The 23,644-nt window shown below is 38.6% G+C and overlaps 1 protein-coding gene across 2 annotated transcripts in view; it reads right to left on the bottom strand.

The window, feature by feature from the left end:
• The window catches only part of csmd1a (CUB and Sushi multiple domains 1a), a 696,936-nt gene that overhangs the window by 125,442 nt on the left and 547,850 nt on the right, over positions 1-23,644 (bottom strand). For both annotated transcript variants that reach the window (XM_073872919.1, XM_073872920.1), the window contains exons 31-36: positions 13,043-13,159; positions 8,785-8,898; positions 7,393-7,488; positions 2,842-3,045; positions 1,638-1,762; positions 1,181-1,277 (exon numbers count right to left, since the gene is read on the bottom strand). In XM_073872919.1, coding sequence (XP_073729020.1) covers positions 1,181-1,277; positions 1,638-1,762; positions 2,842-3,045; positions 7,393-7,488; positions 8,785-8,898; positions 13,043-13,159 — 753 coding nt within the window. The remainder of the gene's footprint in view (positions 1-1,180; positions 1,278-1,637; positions 1,763-2,841; positions 3,046-7,392; positions 7,489-8,784; positions 8,899-13,042; positions 13,160-23,644) is intronic.

Here is a 23,644-nt window from a genome sequence, read left to right as displayed (position 1 = left end):
TCACAATGTGTATTCTTTAAAATTGCATATTCAAATTTATTTAATACCTAATTACATTTCAATTGTGTACTTTTACTTGAGTAAAAGTACGTTAATGTAGATAAATATTAAATGTAAAACAAAAACGTATTATTTATAAAATGTAAAAATTATTATAAAATGCTTTGGAATGTATGTTTTCCAAAGAAAAACACGGAAAAAAAACAAAAAAAGTAGAAAGTAAACCCTCTGCTTGATAGTGACCCTAGCAACTTATCAACCCACGTGTGGTCTGTGGACATGGCATGAACGATCAATTTACTTCTCCTTTCTGTGTTTTTTGTCAGTCTGTAAAACGATAGCTCCAAATTCTTGTTAATCTGTTAGTACACTCTATCGCGCAACAGCTTTTTCCCATTTCCCAATGTCACGCTGTACTCAAATGCTGCCGCTCTGTCTTTTGCCACTTATTGGGCCGACGCCGACGGTGATGATATGCACATACCCTCAATTGCTGTCGTCATTATTACTGCCACTATTATTACTGTCATTGTCATTACTATGTTTATATTACTGCTGTTATTATTACTGTCATTGTTGTCAATGTCGTTGTTTGTATTATTAATATTATTATTATTATATAATTTCTGCATAAGGTAAAATATTAGGAATTTCAGGAAAATTGGGACACTTTGACACTCATCACAAATTGTTCTAATTTACCTGAATGAACATTACACTAAAACATTACAAGTAGTAATAATATCATTTATTTTAGTCTTAACATTCTTTTAGTCTCAACTGCTGCTATAGCACAGGGAATCTTGATACTATAATGAATTGGGATGGAATAAATGTGGGCGGTCGGTTGCCAACTGGTACTCAGAAGGGTGTAAGAACTGATCCCGTTAATCATCCAAATCTAAAATGAGGCCACTCATCTGTTATGTAAAGGATGGCTCCGGGACAGCCTACCAAGAATGGGACTAATTTCAGCATTTCCATGAATCTGGAAGCATTAAATCTGTAGAGGGGACTGGCTCTGGCTTTTATTGCAATATGAAAACTTAATGAGCTATAAAGAACTGCGTGATATGCAAATGTGCTGGAGAAGAACTTCTGTAAATCAGATGCTATATTACCCTAACAGACTATTAGTGAAATACACAATTAAAAGGGGATTAATAAAGACAATACAAACCTGAAAAGCTCCCAAGCTTTGGAGCAGTCATATCCCCGCCATCATAGATTTCTAATGAGTCCCAGTTATGCTCGGTGGCAAAGCTCATGACTTGAATCTGCAAAGAAAACATGAGAGACACAAATCATGACCAATGAAAATCTATCAAAACATGTAAAGTGGCCATGCATGTTTAACATGTTGATTAGACAGCCTCTTTATATATGAATGGATGGTTCTTAAGCCGAATAGGCTACAGTTTATGGAATTGCTATGATAATTCATCATACGGTGAACCACAAAAAAAGTGCAGAATTGCTGGAACTACTTATTGCATTTACATAAAGCACCTTGTTTTACATAAACCACATTTAACGACGCTAAAATGAACTTTTATCATGTTGCTCCCATGCTGCATGTGATGAAATCTTTTCCAACGGTGCAGCTTTGCTGCGTGTCATGACTCTTTTGTACTTGCCTGGATACCAGCACCTTCAGTGACAATGATTTTCCACACACAGTTCAGGCTGTTCCCATAAGGCTCTGGGAAGCCGGGGGATAGGATGGTGCCTCTCCTGTCTGTCAGATTCCCGCTGCATGGAACTATAAAGCAAAACACAGAAAAAATTGGGCTCACGCTGAGCTCGAAAGCATGCAAGTGCCTGAACGGCATCTTGTGAGACAGAAAACTGACTCCTTTGACACAGAATGTGATTATGCCTGAGGTGTTGTGAACCGAACCGATCATTGCTTTCCTAAAACACAGATTACACTATGACAAAACACTTCTGATGTCATTCTGAGAAATAACCTTTTATTCTTTGTAAAGCCATACAAACTGGCCATTTTATGTTTTAAAGCAGTCAGATTGAAACGCAGTATCTACCTATATTGCCTTGTTTTGTGCAGGCTATGCTGTAGCATTATCAAAATGTAAATATTATCTTTTTTATGCATATTAGGTTACAATTTATTTTGATAGTCCACTTTAGACTAACTACAGTATAAGTAACTTTGCAACTACATGTCAACCAACTGTCATTAAAGGCGGGGTGCATGATCTCTGAAAGCCAATGTTGATATTTGAAATCTTGAAAACTTTTAGGCTGTATGTAACAGGCAAAATATAATAAATATGCATTAATATTAAATAGATATCTACATTTAGATTTGTAATTGCTAAAGCGAAATTTTGAAAGCTTGCTGAAATGAGAACAGAGAGCGTACCTTGGGAGTAATAAAACGTGACAGAACTATAGATAATGACAACATTATTAAAGCCAGAAGGTTAGGCCTTTAAACTGAAGGCTGTTGCCCAGAGACCCAGCGTTTGGCCCCTCGTGGTTGGCTGCACAAAAAGATATCAATTAACCAGAGGCCTGACATTTTAAAGCCTCATGGAGGACACTTATATTTCGTCCTCCAGCTCGATTCTTAACCCGTGTTAGTTACTTTAAGGTTAGCAAAACCACTAGAACCCCCGCATTTACATCCCTCAGGATGTCTTGAGAAAAGCCAGCCCTATATATCAACATTTGAATGACAGCACCTGTTAGCAAGCAACTGAAAGTGAAAAGGAATTTATACTGTCTGTACTGCTCTATTTCTAGCACTCAGTCATACCGAATTGTTTTGCTTTGAATAAAACATGAACAGGCTAGAAGAAATCCAGGCTAGCTTACCTATACAATTTGGGATGGTGTCATTCCATTGTGCTAGTGCATTAGGGACCGCGTGGCACTTGATGGCTTTGGATCCCTGGAGGAGGTACCCGGGGTTGCACTCGAAGCGAACGATAGAGCCGGCCGAGAATTCCGACCCGATCCGCCTGCCGTATCGGGGCTCCGGAATGGAACTGCACTGGGTATCGCTGGTACGTGGAACGGCTAGTGATAAGGAAACAGATCTCTAATCAAAATCGAGCAGATGTGCCATATGGTACCTCGAAGAACACGCACAATGGCTCTGTTCCAAAACCTGGTGAGCTGCCCTGCTGTCCACCACTATCATTTTTTTCACACAATGCGTTATGAGATTTTCTAGTCTGCGATGAACAAATGCAAGCTCTCAAAACAAAAACAACAGCTAACATTTTATAGCAACAAGAACGCACTCATGATCTTGCCAAAATAGGAAGATCGATGCTCTATATTTACAACCAATTGTTTTCCTACAAATACATCAGTGTAGACTGTGAACCAATGTACTTTTTGTACCCCGAGATCACATCTTACCTGTTTTCAAATGCATCTTCGTGATCCTATAGGACTTTTCTAGTTTTGCTGTTTTTTCTTGCGAACTTTGGCTCTGCCTCTGTTTGTGCCTTAACTTTTATCTGACGGATGTGCATGTATAGGAAGAGGCTGGTGGGAACATCCACCATCAAGTGGATACCTCTATAAGCCAAATGAACTGTCCTAACTGTCAGAGAGCATTTCTCATATACCCATCGCTGTACACTAGAAAACGGTTAGGAGAGATATAAAGAGACGTAGCTGGCCTGCGCCGTGTGTGTTAGCATGATCAGATGTGCCCGTGAAAGATTTCTATTCTATCTTTTAATACAGCAGCTGATTTTAAAAAGCGTAATTCATATATTTCATTTATTACGTGCCTGAGGCACACTTCTATCTGCCGAATCAGGAAAGTAAGGGACTAGTCATTTAAATGCAACAGATATCAAACTGAAGCGGTGCGGTGATCGCTTCCGCAAAAAAATAAAGATTCTAAAAAGCGTAAAATTCCGCGGGGAGGCAAATCTCAAAATATCCTTGAGAACAGCTTAGAAATCATTCCTCCAATCGGCTTTACTTAGAGCTAAATGCATTACAAATGATATCAGATTCGAGTCCTTTCCTCATTTGACTCTATTGTGTATTGGTTATGACATTGTGATTGTGGCTGTGATTCTCTGTGTGAAATATAAAGGCTATTTCCTCGGTAAGCAGGCTCAGGCATACTGATCAGCAGGCCGGCCTCTATATTTCAATACCATCATCTTTATCACTATAAACCTTTGAGGGGTCCCAAGCCTTGCGTTTATTCAGACTAACAGTTTTCAGCTTTTCTCTGTTGCTATGATGACATCATTAAAATCATACGATTGATTATCATGATATATAAAATGTCTTCAGCAATTATTTCTTAAATGCCGTTTATTTATAGTTTTAAAAGATTAACCAGTGTCACAGCCACATGCTTTCTATCTTGAAACATGAAAATCTACGTATCTTATCAATATTTATAGACGGTATCAGCACACTCTTAGAAAGGATGTGATCATTTATTTTGTTAATCTTTATGCATTAAACTTTTACCACATTATGTGTCATTTACTGTTGATTTTGTGTTAAAGGTCAAGTTCTTTCTGATCCCATTTTTAAACCCTAGTTAGTGTGTAATGTTAGCATAAATAATACCTGTAAAATCTGCCCTACAAAGGCAAAAGGCAGTAACTTCGTTTTTGGTCAAAAATTACTTATTGATATTTTTGAGAAATTCAAGACCTCCTTTATTATTTGCATTTGTATCTTAAGTCAATTTTATGTTTTTTCGAGAAAATAAAAAAAAAAAGAAGGAAGAAATTAACTGACAACTGAAACTCACTATGGGCCCTATTTTAATGATTTGAAACGCAAGTGCGAAGCGCAAAGTGCAAGTGACTTTGTGGGCGGATCTTGGGTGCCAACCTGATCTCAGGAATTTCCGTGGCATAGTCACAGAATTTTGTGCTCATTTTTCCGTGGCATTCTCACGGACTGTATTTTTCCGTGGCATTCTCACGGATTGGTTACTCAACTGTTTTGTCCTATTTTCTTACCCATTATGCTTCGGTTTAGGGTTAGATTTACATGAAATGACATCCCTACCCAAACCCAACTCTAACCCCAACGCCAGGCAACAATTGTTTAAAGTTTAGAAAATATAAAAGAATAAATCTGAAAAAATAGTGTAAACCAATATTTAAAGTGACATACTAACGCAAACACCAAATCTAACCCTAAACCGAAGCGAAAATGGTTTGAAAATAGGAAAAAGCAGTTGAGTAACCAATCCGTGAGAATGCCACGGAAAAAGACAGTCTGTAGCAGGCCCACGGAAAAATGCGGAGATCGGTGAGAATGCCACGGAAAAATTAGCACAAAATTCCGTGACTATCCCACGGAACTTTGTGAGATCATGTTGTGGGCGCTGTTGCTATTTTCCTGGCCAGGCGCAAATCAATAAGTGGTTGGTCTGAAGTAGGTTCATTATTCATAGGTGTGGCTTGGGCATAACGTCAAATAAACCAATCAGAACGTCATCCAACATTCCCTTTAAACAAAAGTGCGCAAGTTCCATGGCGGGTTGCTATTATTGCAGGAGCGGTTCACAGCCGAGGAGACCGACGTTCTTGTTAGAGCAGTCAAAGACAGAGAAGTTGTTTTGTATGGGGATGGGAGAAACCCGCCCAAATCAGCGTCGGTTAAACAGGCGTGAGAGGAAATTGCCACAATTGTCTCATCAGCTGGCATCCCCAGGACGTTGCGCCACAAGCACTACAATGATGTCAGGAGACGGGGGAATCCCAAGCTTGCCAGCATAAATTTGATCAGTTTTAACACTGAAGCTAAATGCGTCAGATTTTATCTTCATATCCAACTTTAAATCCTTATCCAACCAGGGTTTACATAAGCATTGACTGTCTTTTAATTTTTGTATTTGCTTGCACATACTTTGAAAGGCTAGCCGGGTGCTTCAAGGGGGTCGCCCACCGGGCGAGAAGCGCTGCGCGACGTCGCGTGTAGGACAACTCGCAGGTATTGCACACCACACATGCACGTTAAATAGCTTGAGCTTAGTCAGAGTCTATTTCAAGATCCAGAATATGCGTTAGCAGCCTATTTTAATTGTTAACGATTTGGGACAAATATGATGTTATTTAATGTTAAACTATGTGAGTGGCGCGGCAAGGATTTCAGCAGCGTCTAGAGTCAGTGTGTCACCTCCATGCTTCTTTTTGTTTTTAAGACGCATGCAGCCGTGAAACGCTGGTGTTGCCAGATTGGGTGTTTTTTCTGATACACATTAAGGCCTGTTTACAGTGTGTTTTAGCCGGGTTTTCGCCTGGAAGACTCTATAGAAATCTGGCACCCTATTGAACGATGTTAAACTGAGAGAGCGTGCCGTTCACAAACACCAGAATGAACAAGTTCACAGTAACGTTCATCAGGCAGTAATGCAGTACGTTCAGTTCACATTCGCCCAAAATATGAACGAGTTCATGAACTTTCGTTCAATGAACTCGTTCAGGCACAACACTGCTTGCTGTTATTATATTATTTTAAACAACATGAGGCGACTTATATATAAGGCAACAATTCGGAATCGTATGTTTAACAATTCTTGTTTTAAATAGTAAACTTTCTATACTTTAAGACTGTCAGATAAAGTCTTTGCATTGTTTTGCATGAAAGAGATGCATCACATGTATGCTTGCTTGGCAAGATTCGCCTCAAGGTCTGTAATTTTCGTAATTGGGGCCGCGCACACAGATACAAAAATACCGTGCACACCGCCACACCAATTGGGATCTTGCGAACTCAACATGCACGACCCACCCCCCCCCCCCCAACTCCACAATGATGTCATTTTCGTCACAAACTATTTTGTCTTTTCCACTCAATAGGACACATGTGATTTGTCAACAAATATACAAAGAAACCACTGGGGCAGTCCTGACCTGAGAGCCGGGCTTGTAATCCAAAGGACGTTGATTTGATTCTCACGACAAGCAGGTTGTGACTGAGGTGCCCATGAACAAGATATGTTTCCCCCAATTGCTCACTGGACGCTGGAGTGATAGCAGCCCAGCGTGTGTGTGTGTGTTCAGAGTTTGTAGTGTGTGTGTTCACTACTCATTAAATGCAGAGGATACATTTCGAGTATGGGTTACCATACTGGAGAATCACGTCACCTTCACTTCACAGATCAGTAAATATATTTTTTGTGAACAGAATATTGCTGTGTGTGATTTTCAATCAAGCTGTAATTTGCTGCAATTATTTCATTTCTGAAAAATGATCAAAGTTTCCTGTGATGAATATCAGCTGCTGCAAAATAAACTGGTGATTAATGAGAACGTGAGTTAGTGTTCTGACATATAGGAAAAAGGCTAGAATGTGCTCAATTAAAACCAATCCTTGACTCCATATGGTCACTTGATATCGATTGCAAGTGGAGTTTGCACTTACCTTGGTAAACGAAATGGAAACCTTTGGCGGAGGGGCCGTTTTTCGTAGTGAACCACAGCATGATTTGGTTGGAGGTGGCCAGGGGCAGCGTCTCCCCTGCAACGAGACAACACAGCTGACGTTAAAGCCTCACAAAGACTTTCCCAAAAAGAGTTGTTGTGGAAGTAAGCGCGCTGCAACAAACTGTAGTCTTAAGGTAGCTTACATGACGGATGGCTTAATAACTGCGATCAGCCTCCGGGGCGTGTGGGATAGAGGAGGTCAGCAAGAATGAAACTAAAACTGATGGATTCTCAATGAAAAACTCCAGATGTCTTTGCCATGTTTGCAGATGCAGTGGGTAAATAAATATCAAAATCAACCCAAATAGCAACTTACCCTATAGCGAATCTACAGTATGTGGGTTTAGAGTCAAAATAAGCGAACTTTTACAAAGCCACATCTTTCAGGAACATAACCCAGATATAGATGGCAAGTGTGAGCCTGCTGGGTTAAATACTCCAACTATGAATTGAGTGGCCTGTCAGAATATCTGGCCCACTGTTCAAAAGCAGTAAAGACAGAAATGATAGGAATTTACAGCACTTCCCACAGGAATATAACGTTGCACAGCGGAGCGTGACAATATACAGTATAAAAATGCCATACAAACTGTTTGTGTCCAATGGCAACCATCAATCCTGAAAAGACGGTGGAATTAGCCTTGATTCTCTTTTGCTGGCCACTTTATTACCTTTCACTCGATAATACCCACAATAATTCAATGGAAAGCTGTTGGGATAACACTGAGTCCGACACCACAAAACAACAAGCCAGGGACACAGATTCCAGATTTATACTTAAGCCACTTAAAAATTTATCGAATGTCTTTGCATTTGACAGGTTTGGCTTTAAACAGATATAAACTGTGATTTGCTACTTCTTAAAAAATGATATCTATACAATATTTTAGCATAGACCACATAGGTGCCTCAAAGCAGTTAAACATGGACTAAAATCCAGAAATAAATACTTTGCTAAAGTGTAACTTAAGTGTCTAAAAGTATGTTGAAAAATACACAGTATTTTTACTAAGTGAAAGAAATAAAAAATCAAATAAAAAGACGAGTGAAGTATGCCTGGGGGTTTACCGACTGGCTGTGAATATAGCAGAAAAGTACAACGATTAAAAACTAACACGAAACTATTAGCAAACGTTTCCCAAAACTGATTCTCCCCCCTCAGACAGAAACCATTAAAGCTCACTTGAGACCTCGTTCTCAGTTCAATTGTCAGCGCTTTATCGTACTTTTTTTAAAAACAGGCCCGTTTGGTTTAGTTCTTTTAAGGGTAGTGAATTTCAAAGCAAACTCAAAGCAAGAAAACTGGGGGAAATGTAAAGCTATTACTTACCGGAATGAGAGCCAGCCAGTGAGCTTAGCAGCCTGGAATTCTGATTGGGACCATCAAACAGCTCAACGGAGTCGTTCATGGCTGTCTGGAAATAGGCAAATTGCCCAAACACCACTGAGGGGACAAAATGAAAAGCGTTGAGCGTGTTACTAGCAGCCACTGCTGGGGGAGATGAAGTCCATCGAGTTTAAAGCCTAAACGTTACATAAATTTCCCATAGACACGCTCGCCACAGAGTGATGGTTTTATAAGTGTTCATAACATGCTGCCTGCACACAAGCATGTATTACCTTGTCACATCGAATCCCTACAGTAAAAGAGGTATACAAAATCACATTTATAATTTATAATAAAATTGCGAATCAACACCAGGCGTCTAGTAAAACCCATATCGCATAACTGCGTTTTTGTATTGTGAAAACAAAGTCAAATTTGACCCCTATAGTTATGTCTCTTACAATCATAGTCAATAAAGGAGAGATGGGAATATCTTTCATAGGACTGTGAAATTACACTGTAAAACTGATGGGTTATTTTTTAACCCAGCATTGGGTCAAAAAGGGACAAACCCAGCTGTTGAGTTAAATTAACTTTTTCCCCGCCATTGACGAGTTATGTTGTCAATTAAAAAAAAAATAAAAAATCTGCCAATGACGCTTTTCTTGATGTTTTTACGGTAATCTGTAATTCCACTATTATCCACTAGATAAGGCTCTTACCCAATTTATAAAAAAACTGAAGCAAAAACTAATTTTACCAATTTTAAACTCTGTGTATGTTTTGATCATCGTTCTGAATCTGATCTCTAACAAAATTCCTTAACAAAATGCAATTATCTCAGCTTTTTATTTTTGAAGAAACCTAACCATAAATAAGTGGTTATAAAAAGATAACAAACATATTTTTTCCGTTTGCTTGTTTGAAAGCAGAGGTTCTGTTCTTTCTTTTGATATATTTGTATGATTTTTGATATATTTGTATGGCGGGGAATGGTACACTGCAAAAAATGATATCAAATCAACATATATTTTGATGTTACTTTAACTTAACAAATGTAGGTAATCATTTTCAACTTGGTTTTCTAAGTTATGCCAACTTATCACAAGTCAAAACTTAGTAGGTTGAACTGACTTGCATAACCACGTAGCATTTTGGGTGAAAATAACCTAGGTTAAATTACAACCCAACAGGTTGGGTTCGTCCCTAATTGCCCCAGAGATGGGTTAAAATTAGTTTTAAGAGTGTATAAACCAGTTATTTTTATTGGATGGCACATAAAGACTCATGAATTATATATCTTTGGACATGTACCATGGCATTTTTGAAAATAGGAGAGGCCGGGGGTAGTTGTAATAATTTTGACAATTCTGTCAATTGTTTTAAGCCTGTGCTTTCAAAATTTGATTCAAACCAATTTCAAGTGTTCGCTACTTTGGTTATCTTTGTTATCTCTGTAAATTGTTTTTATTAAAGAAAATATAATTTGAAGTTTTCTATATGCCTAATTACTCATTTAAAAGAACTCAAATTGGCATCCGTGTATATACAGTGAGGAAAATAAGTATTTGAACAGCTGTCTATCAGCTAGAATTCTGACTCTGTTAGTCTGCCTTTAAAAGTCTACCTGCACTTTATTATCCTTAATTAGATGCATCTGTTTGAGGTCGTTATCTGCATAAAGACACCTGTCCACCCCATACAATCAGTAAGAATCCAACTACTAGCATGGCCAAGACCAAAGAGCTGTCCAAAGACATTAGAGACAAAAGTGTATACATCCACAAGGCTGGTAAAGGGCTACGGGGGAAATTGTCAAGCAGCTTGGTGAAAAAATGTCCACTGTTGGAGCAATCATTAGAAAATGGAAAAAGCTAAACATGACTGTCAATCTCCCTCGGACTGGGGCTCCATGCAAGATCTCACCTCGTGGGGTCTCAATGACCCTAAGAAAGGTGAGAAATCAGCCCAGAACTACACAGGAGGAGCTGGTCAATGACCTGAAAAGAGCTGGGAACACCGTTTCCAAGGTTACTATTGGTAATACACTAAGACGTCATGGTTTGAAATCATGCATGGCACAGAAGGTTCCCCTGCGTAAACCAGCACATGTCCAGGCCCGTCTTAAGTTTGCCAATGACCATTTGGAAGATCCAGAGGAGTCATGGGAGAGAGTCATGTGGTCAGATGAGACCAAAATAGAACGATTCGGTCATAAATTCACCAAACGTGTTTGGAGGAAGAAGAATGATGAGTACTATCCCAAGAACACCATCCTACTGTGAAGCATGGGGGTGGTAGCATCATGCTTTGGGGGTGTTTTTCGGGACATGGGACAGGGCGCCTGCCCTGTATTAAGCAGAGGATGATCAGGCCATGTGTTGCAAGATTTTGGGGAACAACCTGCTTCCCTCAGTTAGAGGATTGAAGATGGGTCGAGGCTGGGTCTTCCAACATGACAATGACCCGAAGCACACAGCCAGGATAACCAAGGAGTGGCTCTGTAAGAAGCATATCTAGGTTCTGGCGTGGCCTAGCCAGTCTCCAGACCTAAACCCAACAGAGAATCTTTGGATGGAGCTAAAACTCAGTGTTTCTCAGTGACAGGCCAGAAACCTGACTGATCTAGAGAAGATCTGTGTGGAGGAGTGGGCCAAAACCCCTCCTGCAGTGTGTGCAATCCTGGTGAAAAACTACAGGAAACGTTTGACCTCTGTAATTGCAAACAAAGGCTACTGTACCAAATATTAACATTGACTTTCTCAGGTGTCAAATACTTATTTGCAGCTGTATCATACAAATAAATAGTTAAAAAATTATACATTGTGATTTCTAGATTTTTTAAGATTATGTCTCTCACAGTGGACATGCACCTACGATGACAATTTCAGACCCCTCCATGATTTCTAAGTGGGAGAACTTGAAAAATTGCAGGGTGTTCAAATACTTTTTTTCCTCACTGTACTTAAGTTTGGACATTCTATTCGTGAACCTCTGCCTATAATGTATGCATTACATGCATGTTTGGTCACATCTAGTCTATTCCCTCTGACCTGAGACCAGCGATAAAGCTGTGATTAAACTTGTAGGCTTGCCAGAAAGGACACATGGTTCACGCGGTAGGGGACGAGATACCAGTGAAATCACAAAGCCATGCTGTGCGTGTCAGGAGCCGGTACGAGAGCCAGCTAAGCTGTGAGGTCACACAGGGCAAAGGGATGACTCTATTATCTCCTCTGTAATGAGACATTGGCCCTCGCTTTAGACTCAAACAGTTCAGTAGCGCTGAAGGGCCCAAGATAGAGACTCTGTAAATATTTCTGTCAGCTCTGAGACACTTCTGTAAACTTTCTGCTAAAGCTCTTGATCTGGAGGAAAGCATGTTGTTTTTTAGCAGTGTGGTTTAGGAAGCCTATTTGGTATGCAAGGATTTGTAATGGATTTAGTATACTCGGCTTTTGTGCAGTTGTGGATATAAGGTACTCCCAAAAATATATGTCAGCGACTTAGGGTGCATCAAAGCACGTTTCAAAGCATAGAAAAAATATGAACTGATGTTGTGAATTGCTAAAATATTAATATGTTTAGGACACAAAAAATATTCGTACAGTGCTTTTTATATTATATATGAAACATATACTGTAAGATGTTATTTTCACCTTAAATGAGAAACATCATACTGAAAATCAGTACAACAAATACAACCATTTTGATTATGATGCATTTATGAAGTAAACATATATCTTTTTTTACATGATCGTGGCAAATTTATACACTATTATATATAAGGAACAATTGACGACAGGCCATTTAATTATTTAAAAAATAATACACAACCAAGGTGATCATGCGGCACATCGCGAAGCGGGGTTAGACACAGGTGTGAATTATTTTCAAATAATTCAAAGGACAGGAGTCAATTATTCCTCTTATACCACGGTTACCACAAACATTGCTCTGGTGGTTATTTTAAGACATTTGACAGGTCAGGTGTGAAAATAATCAACACCCGTGGCACATTTCTCAACCAATCAGAATAAAGCATTTAACAGACGCATGGTATAAAATTTCATAATGACTGTAAGATTCGCATAGCCGTCACATCTTGTATTGACACCAAAGGTTTCTCGATGAAAGCAATATGAAAAATGCATTAAAAAGTGACGCGAATGGGGTGCTGACCAAACATCAAAATGTAACGAGTAGGAACACCATCAAATGAGCGTGACCTTTGAAAGTAAATTATATTTCATTTACTCACCAAATTCTCCGGATACTGTAATGTAGTAGGAGCAGGTCTGGCCCGTAGTGTAGTTGAGAGGGTAATTTGGGGATAAAACCACCCCCTCTGATCCACTGTACTGCCCACCACACGGTGCTGAAAGGACAGAAACATGCATCAAGCCTACAGGCTAATATTTACTCTTGTTCAGTCCGTATGACACTAGCTAATAAGGTCATTTTCAGTAGGATATTACATCTGAGATGAACAGAGAGACTGTGGGAGATCTCCAAAGAGAACAAAACAAACCAAACCAGAAAAGTACAACTAATGTCATTTTTCAACCGAGATTTGTCATAATTGTACTTTGCCTTTGTGCTTTCTGAAGTCAATTTATCACATGCAGAATCTATGTGATGTGAAGTGAACTGTATTTTTAATAGTCAAATTAAACCAAGACACCAGTCCAGTCTCTCATTGATAAACACAACTGAAATTATAGTACACGACTCATGTAGTCAAGCTGCCGGATGTTTAGTCATCGAGGTTTTAAATATAACAAATTATGGGTAATTGTATAAATATGCTGGTTATTTTATTTAAACACACTGAACACATGTATTGTTTAAAATAATGGTTTTGTCCCAAACTTGAGATGAGGAGATGGATCTGTTCATTTCGAACAGAAAAAGTATTTTAACGTTTCCGGTTTTCGATTCAACCCTAAAGTTGACGTTCCTGAACCGGATAGAACAAAAAAGAAATAAAGTTCCTGAACCTGTTAAAAACGTTCCACGTCAGCTGTGGAACATACAAATAAGTAGGCTGATCATTAGGACATTAAACTTAAATTATTAGTATACATAATTTTTAAGTCTTTATCTTGTCATCAAACATTAAAGAAGGCTACATTATGTAAGCGGCATAACTGAAAGCCTACATTTGTTTCAGCATTATACATTAATTAAGACAAGGACAATTTCTGCCATTTTTATTAGAAAAATAATACTGTGGTATTTCGACATCATTTTGTTTGTATGTGTCCCATCAAGAACAGAAAGATTGTTTGCTTGCTTTTTGAAACGCGTCTCTTCGTGTATGCACTTTTGAGTGCACTTAAACACGCGCGCACACACACAGATAGAGGACGAATTCCAAACGGCGCTTCAGGAAGAATATGCAGCATAAACAGTCGCTACACATAAAGTGAAAATTACGTTGTTCTTCAGTGCTTTATTCTGTATTCTAAGGGAAATGTATTTTTAGGGATAATCACGTTGGACCAAAAATTAAAAATTACAGAAAAATACAGAAATTGGTCACTTTAGCGTTTTTTTTTTTTTTTTTGCGGTTAAATTGTTTAAAATCACTTAAGTGTTAACATTTGCAAGCCTTTGAAACACGTGCAAATTATCAACTTTGACCCTATTTAAATTTGCGTGGGTCATGATCTGTACGGACACGGATCAACTGCGGTCCGTTACACCACTTATTAGTATAAAAAAAAAAAACATCTTGAGATACTTGGTAGCCTACAATATTTACCTATTAATGATTGAGCATTACAGATTTGGGCTTGAGTAGACTACTTGCTGGTGGCAAGCTTCTCATTTCTCCGATGAGTCATCGACAACCGCAACTGAACTTCAATGAGTCATATTGCAGAGAAATCTTGTCAAAGAACGAAAAAATAATGGTATTACCCGGTTACCATTATTTTCAATAAACGATTCTGTTCCGGAACATATATTTTTTTTAAGTTTCTGGTTTCGTTTCCGTTCCTTGCAAAACATCAAAAGTTCTGGTTTTCGTTTTCGTTCCGTGAACCGGTTCAAAGCCTTGGATCTAAGTACAGATATCAGATTTAATGATGAAGACATGAAAAACATAATCCAACCCATGAACAAGGAACATAAAAGCAGCATTGAGTACAATAACTGACCAAGGATAATAGCAACATGAGGGCTATATTCACACACATGGAGACAATTAGGGCGAGGCAACACAAAATACTACAATGACCATGAACATTGATCTACAATACAGTCATGATCATTTCAAAATAAAAGACATGCACTACAAAACACAAGACAGACACATGATAAAATTGCAGTGCTTTTAAGTCAAACAAACTCTATATCCAAGGCACAGAACTAGCCAATAACAGGACAGTAATCACAATTCAGGCCCAGTGAGTCTGTGGAAATTGTGTTCGCATTTGCAAATGACACTAAATCACGGTGCCCTGCGGCAAGCAGTTAACTTCTTAACTCACTTAACTCACCAACAATTATTAGACCAAGAACGTCAATAACAAGATATTGGAAAATGTACATACCTTTATACAAGCGAGGTTCATTTTGAGAGGTTAGGCATTGATTGTGGCGACTACCTTTAAAGTGGCACTGGCAAAATGTCCAGCAATTAAGACTTCATGAAATCAGTACGAAATTGCTATTGGAATTGCTATAGCCGCAGTCAGGCAAATTTCAGATGAACTGATTTGTAATGCGGTCGTGACCGCGAGGAGGGAGTATTGAGGAGGAACAGACAGTGAGGACCATAAATCATCCGTGTGCTGGTGCATTGGCGTGTGTTATCTCTTTATCATGATCGTAATGGGTGGAGGCTAAATGCTTAGTTGTTTTTTCTGTCATGCACAGTCAAACAGCTGAGAAGCTACCGTGAAGGTCAACGAGAGGATTGTCGACGATGCCAGGTGTAAAAATATAAGGCTAAGAAGGTCGACGAAAAGTATTTGTGGAGATATTTATCATGTCACACCTGGCTCAGAGTTTATAACCTTGCCACCAATGGACCACCTGTGATTATGGGCACTTTCTCAATTTTACACTTTACTCAAATTATGGGCGTGCGCTATGCTGATATGGCAAAAACAAACTCATTTGTCACTGAATACTATTACTAAAATACAAAGAATGTACAATACAGTCGCTCGATTGTTGTGGATTGTACTTTCAAATCAGATTACATCAATTTAATTTCAAAGCACTGACCCCGTGCATGCCTACTGCGCTGTGATGAAACAGCATGAGTTTAGAAATAATCAAGTTCTGGGTCTACCTAAACCCTGGATCAACTTTGCTCATAGCTGCCTTTCTATCCATGCCAACCAGTAACCTGGCCTTCCAAATCCCAGTCCGCGGCACCTGTGATCTCCGGTCTCCGGCTGTGTTCCTTTCATCCCTCAGGTCTCAGCAACAGTGATCTTCAATTGAGATTCCTCGCACATCAGTCTCATGCTAAAGCCTCTGGGCCCTGGCACCCACAGGTCTGTTGCTTCATCTGCCTCACAATGCCTCTGTGAGCTCATGAGAACCTGGTGTCAGAATGCAGCAGAGGCTCCCGGTTTTCTGCATATCAAACTCGTTCCTGTAGCTTTGATCACATCACCTTCGACTCGCGCTCGCCATGAGAAGTCTGTCTGGAGCTGCACGCGCACACACATTTAGTTGTGCATGTTTGTATGCAAGTGGGCATACACACACATTAAGCCTTTTGTTGGGAGATTTGCCTTCGGAAAACCCACTATCTTATACAGAGATGGATTTTATTTTTGATTACATTTTCTTTTCTAACAAAGGCTCAATAAAAATAAAAAAAATCAATTTTTTGACATGGCTTTGCCCATTTAGGGCCAGATTTACTACACAGGACGTAAGAGTGCAAAAATCTAATTTCCATAATTGCCAACGCCATTTTAGACATATTTTTTTTGGACGTTACAAATACTGATGAGCACAAACCTTAGTCAATCATATTGCATGATTAATTTAAATAATCTCCTCCCATAAAATGTATCTTTAAACAGGAAACTTGTACAATTCTATTTCTATTTTGATGTATTTGCTATGTTGTTGTAGCGCTTTGGGTATATGAAAAGCGCATTTTAAATAAAATGCATTATTATTATTATTATAAATGCATATGAAAAAAGTCGCAAAAGTCCATGCCTTTTCAGCAAAAAAAAAGGGCTAAGGGTTGACCCAAGCTGTTTGTAACTTAAATCTGGCCCTCTAATAAAACCACATATTAATACACCCTTTTTATTTTACACAGACATGTTTAATAGCACTAAAGCGGTTTGATTACAATACTACAGACAATTATTTTTACAGTTAGCATCACTAATGAACATCATATGAAAAATTTGCACCAATCCCAATTATTCTGTATATTTCATACTTTTCCTGTTTAGACGGTTTTAGCAGCAACAACAAAACAAACAGCTTTTGTGGACTGAACGCAACTTCAGGTAGACTTCCACATATTTTCGACAAGGTATTTGTTTCAGAGATCAGTTTAGCAACTAGCCAGGCCGTTAAATAAATACAGACCCGTCCGGAAGTCTTTGGTTTGGTCGTTGGTTTAAGCGCGTGTCCGATGTAACCGTCTATACATTTACCTCTGTACTTATAGGGGCAATTTCCCAGACAAGGTTTAAGCCTAGTCCCAGACTAACTTAAATGTTAGTGTTGTCTTGTTCAAAAACAACTTGCTCTGACATATCTTAAAATATATCAGTGCGAGTGTCTCATGGAATTAGTGTTGTCAAAAATATCGATATTTTGATACATATCGATACTGAACATTTAAAACGATTCCAATACTCTTGTCCCGCGGAATCGATACTCCGAGACGAGCTGTGCGTTGTTGTTTTTTTTTAATCTGCGAACCCCAGCAGCGCGTTCTCGATCTCTCTCTTTTTCTTTTAAACGGCGCACACACACACACAGTGCACGAGAATGCAGTGCTCCGCCTCCTATCCTTGTCTCGTTCGCTCTGGTTTAACAGTACTAGAAAGCCAAGCAGTAGTGCTGCATGAAGGTGTTTTCGGATGCCAGTCAAATAAACATGGGAAGCCGGAGGACACAAGTGAAGTGAGCCAAATATGCGTTGCTACAGAGCCGCGTGCTAACGGCGCTAGCAAAGCACTGAAGGACCGACACGCCGATGAGAGATTGATAATCATCCCAAAGTATTAATTCAAGACTTAGCAAATTGTTGTTATTTGCCTGTAATGATCCAAGTTAATACAATCGCCTCACAGTTATCAGATTTAGGAAATTAGACAGCCTTTTAACTGACAAGAAAATACTTTTAATGTGGTAAAAAGTAAATGAACCCATATACTGTTGTGCTTAAAGTTCACAAAAACATGTCATTTATTAACCCTCATGTCGTTCAGTGAGGTATATTTTCACATTTGCACTATAATCTGTTTATCATATAAATGTTTATGTATTAACTAACATTAACAAACAAAAAGCAATACATTTGTTTAAGTACTTGTTTATCTTTTTTTTACTATGCTAATGATAATGCTGCTAAAATTATTCTTTATTTACTTTGAATGCCATTGCTCTAATTTATTTTGTATATTTTGATATATTTCATATTTTTCTTAAATATTTAATATATCTACTGTTCATATGTTCATTTATTAGTGTGTTATATGATTAGTATGTTGTCCCGTTTTTTAAAATAAAGCACAGCAATGAGATTTGAGAGTGTTTCTCCCTTTTCAGGAAAGTATCGAAAAAGTATCGGAATCGAAATCCTTGACATGGTATCGGTATTGAAACAATAATTTTGGTATTGTGACAACACTACAAGAAATACACCAGTAATGTTTTTTTTTTTATAAATGATGCTTTTAAAAATGACTTAAATGTTAATTTTTTTTATTGAATTGAATTGAAAAATTGACTTAAATATCCTAATTTAAAGGAACAGTATGTAGGATGGTGGCCAAAACTGATATTGCAGTCACAAAACTTGTGGCTAAAAGTGGTACTGCAATCACACAACTGGTGGCCAATACACAACATGACAACATAAACATCAGTTGAGGGCTGCAACTCCACTTTTTAAATGACAATATCCTGACCAGACCAAGTATTTGAAATGAAAATGATTTCTTAATGTCTAGTGACATATCAGAGCCATTTTATGATTAATTGATATACATTTCTTAAATACTGTTCCTTTAACTAAGGCATATTCTTGGTTTAAGCTTATCCCTGTCCGGGACACCACCCCTTAATGTCTTGTCTTTTGTACTGTCTGTTCTAAAATGAATTTTCTGTAAAGCTGCATTGCAACCATGCAAATTTATATTAATTTTCATAGAATTTCCTAATCCTTCATAAAAATACTTCACAGAAGTGATGGGCAATTCCATGCCAATGCCAACTTTATTATAAAAAGTAAAGTTTTTATCCAAAGTATAATTCTCGGTTAAAGTAGGGGTTCAATGGTATTTCATTCATTCTGACTTATTAACACAGTTTAACAGTTGGTTTTCTCATGCTAAACATAGACAAAGTGTCAAAAAAGCAGTTGGACGCGTTACCGAGTATTGTGCTGAATGCATGTTGGCAGGATTCGTACAAGTTTCGGAAAGTTTTTTTTTTTACATTACGGGTCCAGCAGACGTATCAGGGGTAAGCCATACGTACCGTGCCACTTATTTTTATGGGCACTTATTGCCCACATGTCAATCAGTGGGAGAGCGAGAATCGAGGACGCTAGAAGTCACAGGCATCACTTTAATATCAAGACTCAACAATGGCACAAAAGAAGAAGTGTGTTTTTGGATGTAAGGTGAAGAAAGCCAGCGTTATGGAAACAATGGATATAGTTTGTTCATCAGGGGTTGCAGCTGAGTTTTGAGTGTGTGTTTGTTTAACGCTGGATTTCATTGAAAAGTCCCAACCGGGTCATGAGTAGCATGCGGTCTCACATCTCACAAAAGACTTTTGTGTTATGCTGGAAATAGGCACGTAAGTGCATATTATATAAGCGAAACAAACATGTAGTGAATCATAAGTTATCCAGTGTTGTATAAAGTGTTGGATGACTCGTGACTCACTCCTGGTGTAAATCAAGTTGCAAGCGTAAGAAAACAATTTTTGCATCATTGTACTGTTAATCGTAAGTGTAATTCACGTCTTGTAAAACTGAAACTTCATATTTACACTAAATAATTATGAACTGTATTCACACGGTTTTTGCGCTGAAATACTGCCAAAAGCATTGTAAGTCTGCAAACAGTGGTGTGCAATCAAAAGCACACGTTTATGAACGGCAAATATTAATTAATCACGCAGAATCTGTATCTGTGTAAAATAAACCAGTTGTAAATGACTTGTTGCATACGGAGGGAAAACTATTTCCTGAAATAACCCGACATCTACTGGTTCCTCTGCGCTTACAATTTTGTCACGATTCTCTCGCTCGTATGAGTTTGCAAGCACGGGTGGGAAGGCAGGGCTTTTAAATGAGGCTCCTGATGACTTATTGTTTTCTCTTTTCTGATTGGTTCAATAATGAAGTTTTACAAGACATGAATTACACTTATGTACAATGATGCAAAACTTGTTTCTTACGCTTGCAACTTGATTTACACCTTAATAAAACTTAATAAAATTTTACGCTTGCAATGTCAAGTACATTCTTACAAATTTTATCCTGCACATGCAAATCTTTTTGGCGTTATTTTAATTTCATACATTATGCACTGATAATCATGTGCACTGTCATTGCATAGTAGCTCCATTCAGATTAGAGCCCGACCGATTTATCGTTTTGCCGATTTTATCGGCCGATATGAGCCTGTTGCAGATATATCTGTATCGGTGTATAAGCTGCAGATATGCAGCCGATATAAACGTTTTTCACATTAAATGCTTTTGAAAGATGTAAGTACATGTTTGTCCGGCAGAGTGCGCCCTATTGGTCGCTAATGGCGACCCAGGTCACTCACTGTAGTGACACCAGCCAATTCCCAACCCCCTTCACCTCAGTCATTGATCTCTCAGGTGCGGCAGTCACGCTGTGTCTTCACCTGGTTTTACACCTGGTATTAAGACGTGCTTTGGTCGATTGTATTATAAGTGGACAAGAGAGGCGCATTCACGTTTACATTTGGTGTTTTTAATCCGTCTCTTTTGTCGACTCGCGAGTTATTAAAGACACACTATGCAGTTATTCTACCTTAATATAACAGCTTCAAAGTTATTTCAGTGGTAAACAAAGTCATAGTAGGGCGAATCATCCTCCTGTTGAAGCTCGGGGAGGACGCCGCTATCAAAACCACCAATGCAAGCTTGAGAGAACCGCCCCTGACAAATCTCGCGAGAATCACGACTTGCTTTACGGCAACGACGTCACACACGTTAGGCTTGTTCGACTTCGTGTGGTGCTGCAAGAACCGACCGCCGGATGACGTCAAAGTACCGCAAGAATGATCCGAGACGGCACTTTGACGTCATCCGGCTGTCGGTTCTTGCAGCGCGAATTTGAGACGTGAGGCTAAACGATTTAAAAGTTAAGAAAGCGCGTTCGGAAGAGAGTAGGAAAAGGAAAAGAGAATCTGACCGTGTTAGGAACCGGACAAGAGTCCCACTTGGTCAGGTTTTTACTCGTTGGCGTGAGCTAAAAGACAGCACTGGATGGGATGCTGATCTGGCGATCTTGTTGATGGACTAGTAAGTAAATCTCTCATTTGTAAACTTGTTTGCGGTCTATGTTGTATGTTGTTGCGCTTGCTTGTAGTATGTCATGCGATTATCATGACAACAGTTGTCAATATCTCACATAATTATCAGGACATAAATAAGCCTAGAGGTTGTAAATAGTGTAAACATGCACAATTTGCAAACTATTATGATAAATAGCAATAATCATGTATAGTGACACTATAACGAACAGCGTTATGAAATAATGCAACGTACACAATTAACTTTGTCATGGCATTTTGTAATGTTTACTTGTGATTTAGCTGCAATCATGTAAAATCGGTATAAGCCAGCAAACGCGGTACTTTTTTATTATATGCACTCTACACTTGGAAAAAAACTTCTTATTATCCTATTACCATCATCTTTAGTTTAGTAGACTATGCAGTAGCCTAATATTTGTATGAAATTGTGAAACATTACCTGGTCATTCATCTTCGGAGTACTAGAGTGGGAAATTACGACAGTTGCAAGTATTCTCCAGCAACTCTAGGGGTCGCTGTTTGACCAAAATGCCGAAAATGCATAGAGCGGCTTTAAAACGCAAGCGGGAGAAATGATGCGAGAAGGAGAAATTACACGTTTAAACTACGCGCAGTCATGCACTTACATAACAGTATATGAGATTATAGCTGCTTGTGTTGTTACTGAACATGCTCATTTCAGAGCAATTGATTTAATAAGGTCGCGCAACTTTACACCCTCGCTAAATAAAAGAGGCGAAGAGAAGACGCTTTAGTTTTATAAAAGTCTAAAGTTTGTGCCGAACATTGTGGGTTTACGGCATAAAACTTTGTGCACAACATTAAACATTAGCCTACATCAGTATGTTTTCAGTCAAGCATTGTCGTCTTAAAGGTGAGTTGCTTACTAATTTGTGAAGTACACAACTTACTGTAAAGCTAATAAACAATGACTTCATAAGTTTCCCTTTTCAATACAAGTCCACTATAACGTTATTCTCATCAAAACAAGTTTTATGTATTTTGTTCTGTGTGTGTTTTAAAGTTATTTATAATAAGTCAAGTTTACTGTTTAGTGCACTGATATCAGACTCATTTTGGATAATAAAGTTTATTGTTAACTTCTTGCCAATTTGTGAGTGATCATTGCATTGCATTGTATTTATTTATATACAGTATACAGTATTCTGTTAATGTATATAGTGTATTCTATGTACAGTACTGTAGTATAATATACTGTAGTATATGTGTACTGTACTATAATATACACATAAAGAATCTCGGCCGATATATCGTTATCAGTCATTTTTTCTTCCTAATATATGTATCGCCCCGAAAAACCGCATATCGGTCGGGCTCTAATTCAGATACTTCAAAAATTCTTAATTTATGTTCAATGATGAAACAACAAACAGGTTTGGACTGACATGAGGGTGAGTAAATGAAGACATCATTTTTGCTTTTGGCTGACTTATGCAACTGACAACTGAGACTAGCATAATTCAGTTGAGCATTTTCAACGATGGATGTTGTGCATAAATGGCAATTTTGGTGGAATTTTATAAAGATGACCTAACATGTCAGTGCAATGAATTTAACCAATAAACCAGTATCTCTGTAGAAACTCCTGGATCTAAATGAAACAAGCTTGAGGTTACCTAATCACAACAAACATCCTTTGAATTTCTTTTATTATTTTCCCTTTGTCTTTATCAAATGTTGCACAAACATCATCTCAGAGACTACACGACTACATTAAAACGCGCATATTAGCCCACGTGAGAACAGGCTCTTCCCTAAGACAGCAGCTCATTAGCTGTTGTTAGCAGTTTTCTGCTGCTCCCAGACTGGATGCGTGGCTAAATGCAGCAGCCCATGTGTTCGTGCCTTGCATATGCACAGAGGCGACAGCTGTGCCTGCCACCTGACCAACCTGACTTCACTTGTGCGCGCCGCTTGAACACAGCCATGCGATAACACGCATCCGTGAGGAGGAAAACGGAGGGATGTGGGTTTCTCTAACTCAGAAGGAGCCGTGTATCCTGACGGCCTCTGAGAGGCGCCATCCCACCACTCTGTCAGCCCCCATTTACAGCCGTGGAAGACTTCTCATTCAGTGGTACTGAGACAGTCTT

Source organism: Misgurnus anguillicaudatus, chromosome 11, assembly GCF_027580225.2.
Source record: "Misgurnus anguillicaudatus chromosome 11, ASM2758022v2, whole genome shotgun sequence".
Lineage (NCBI taxonomy): Eukaryota > Metazoa > Chordata > Actinopteri > Cypriniformes > Cobitidae > Misgurnus > Misgurnus anguillicaudatus.
The sequence above is the reverse complement of the archived record's forward strand: the minus strand, read 5'-3'. Positions and strand labels throughout refer to the sequence as shown.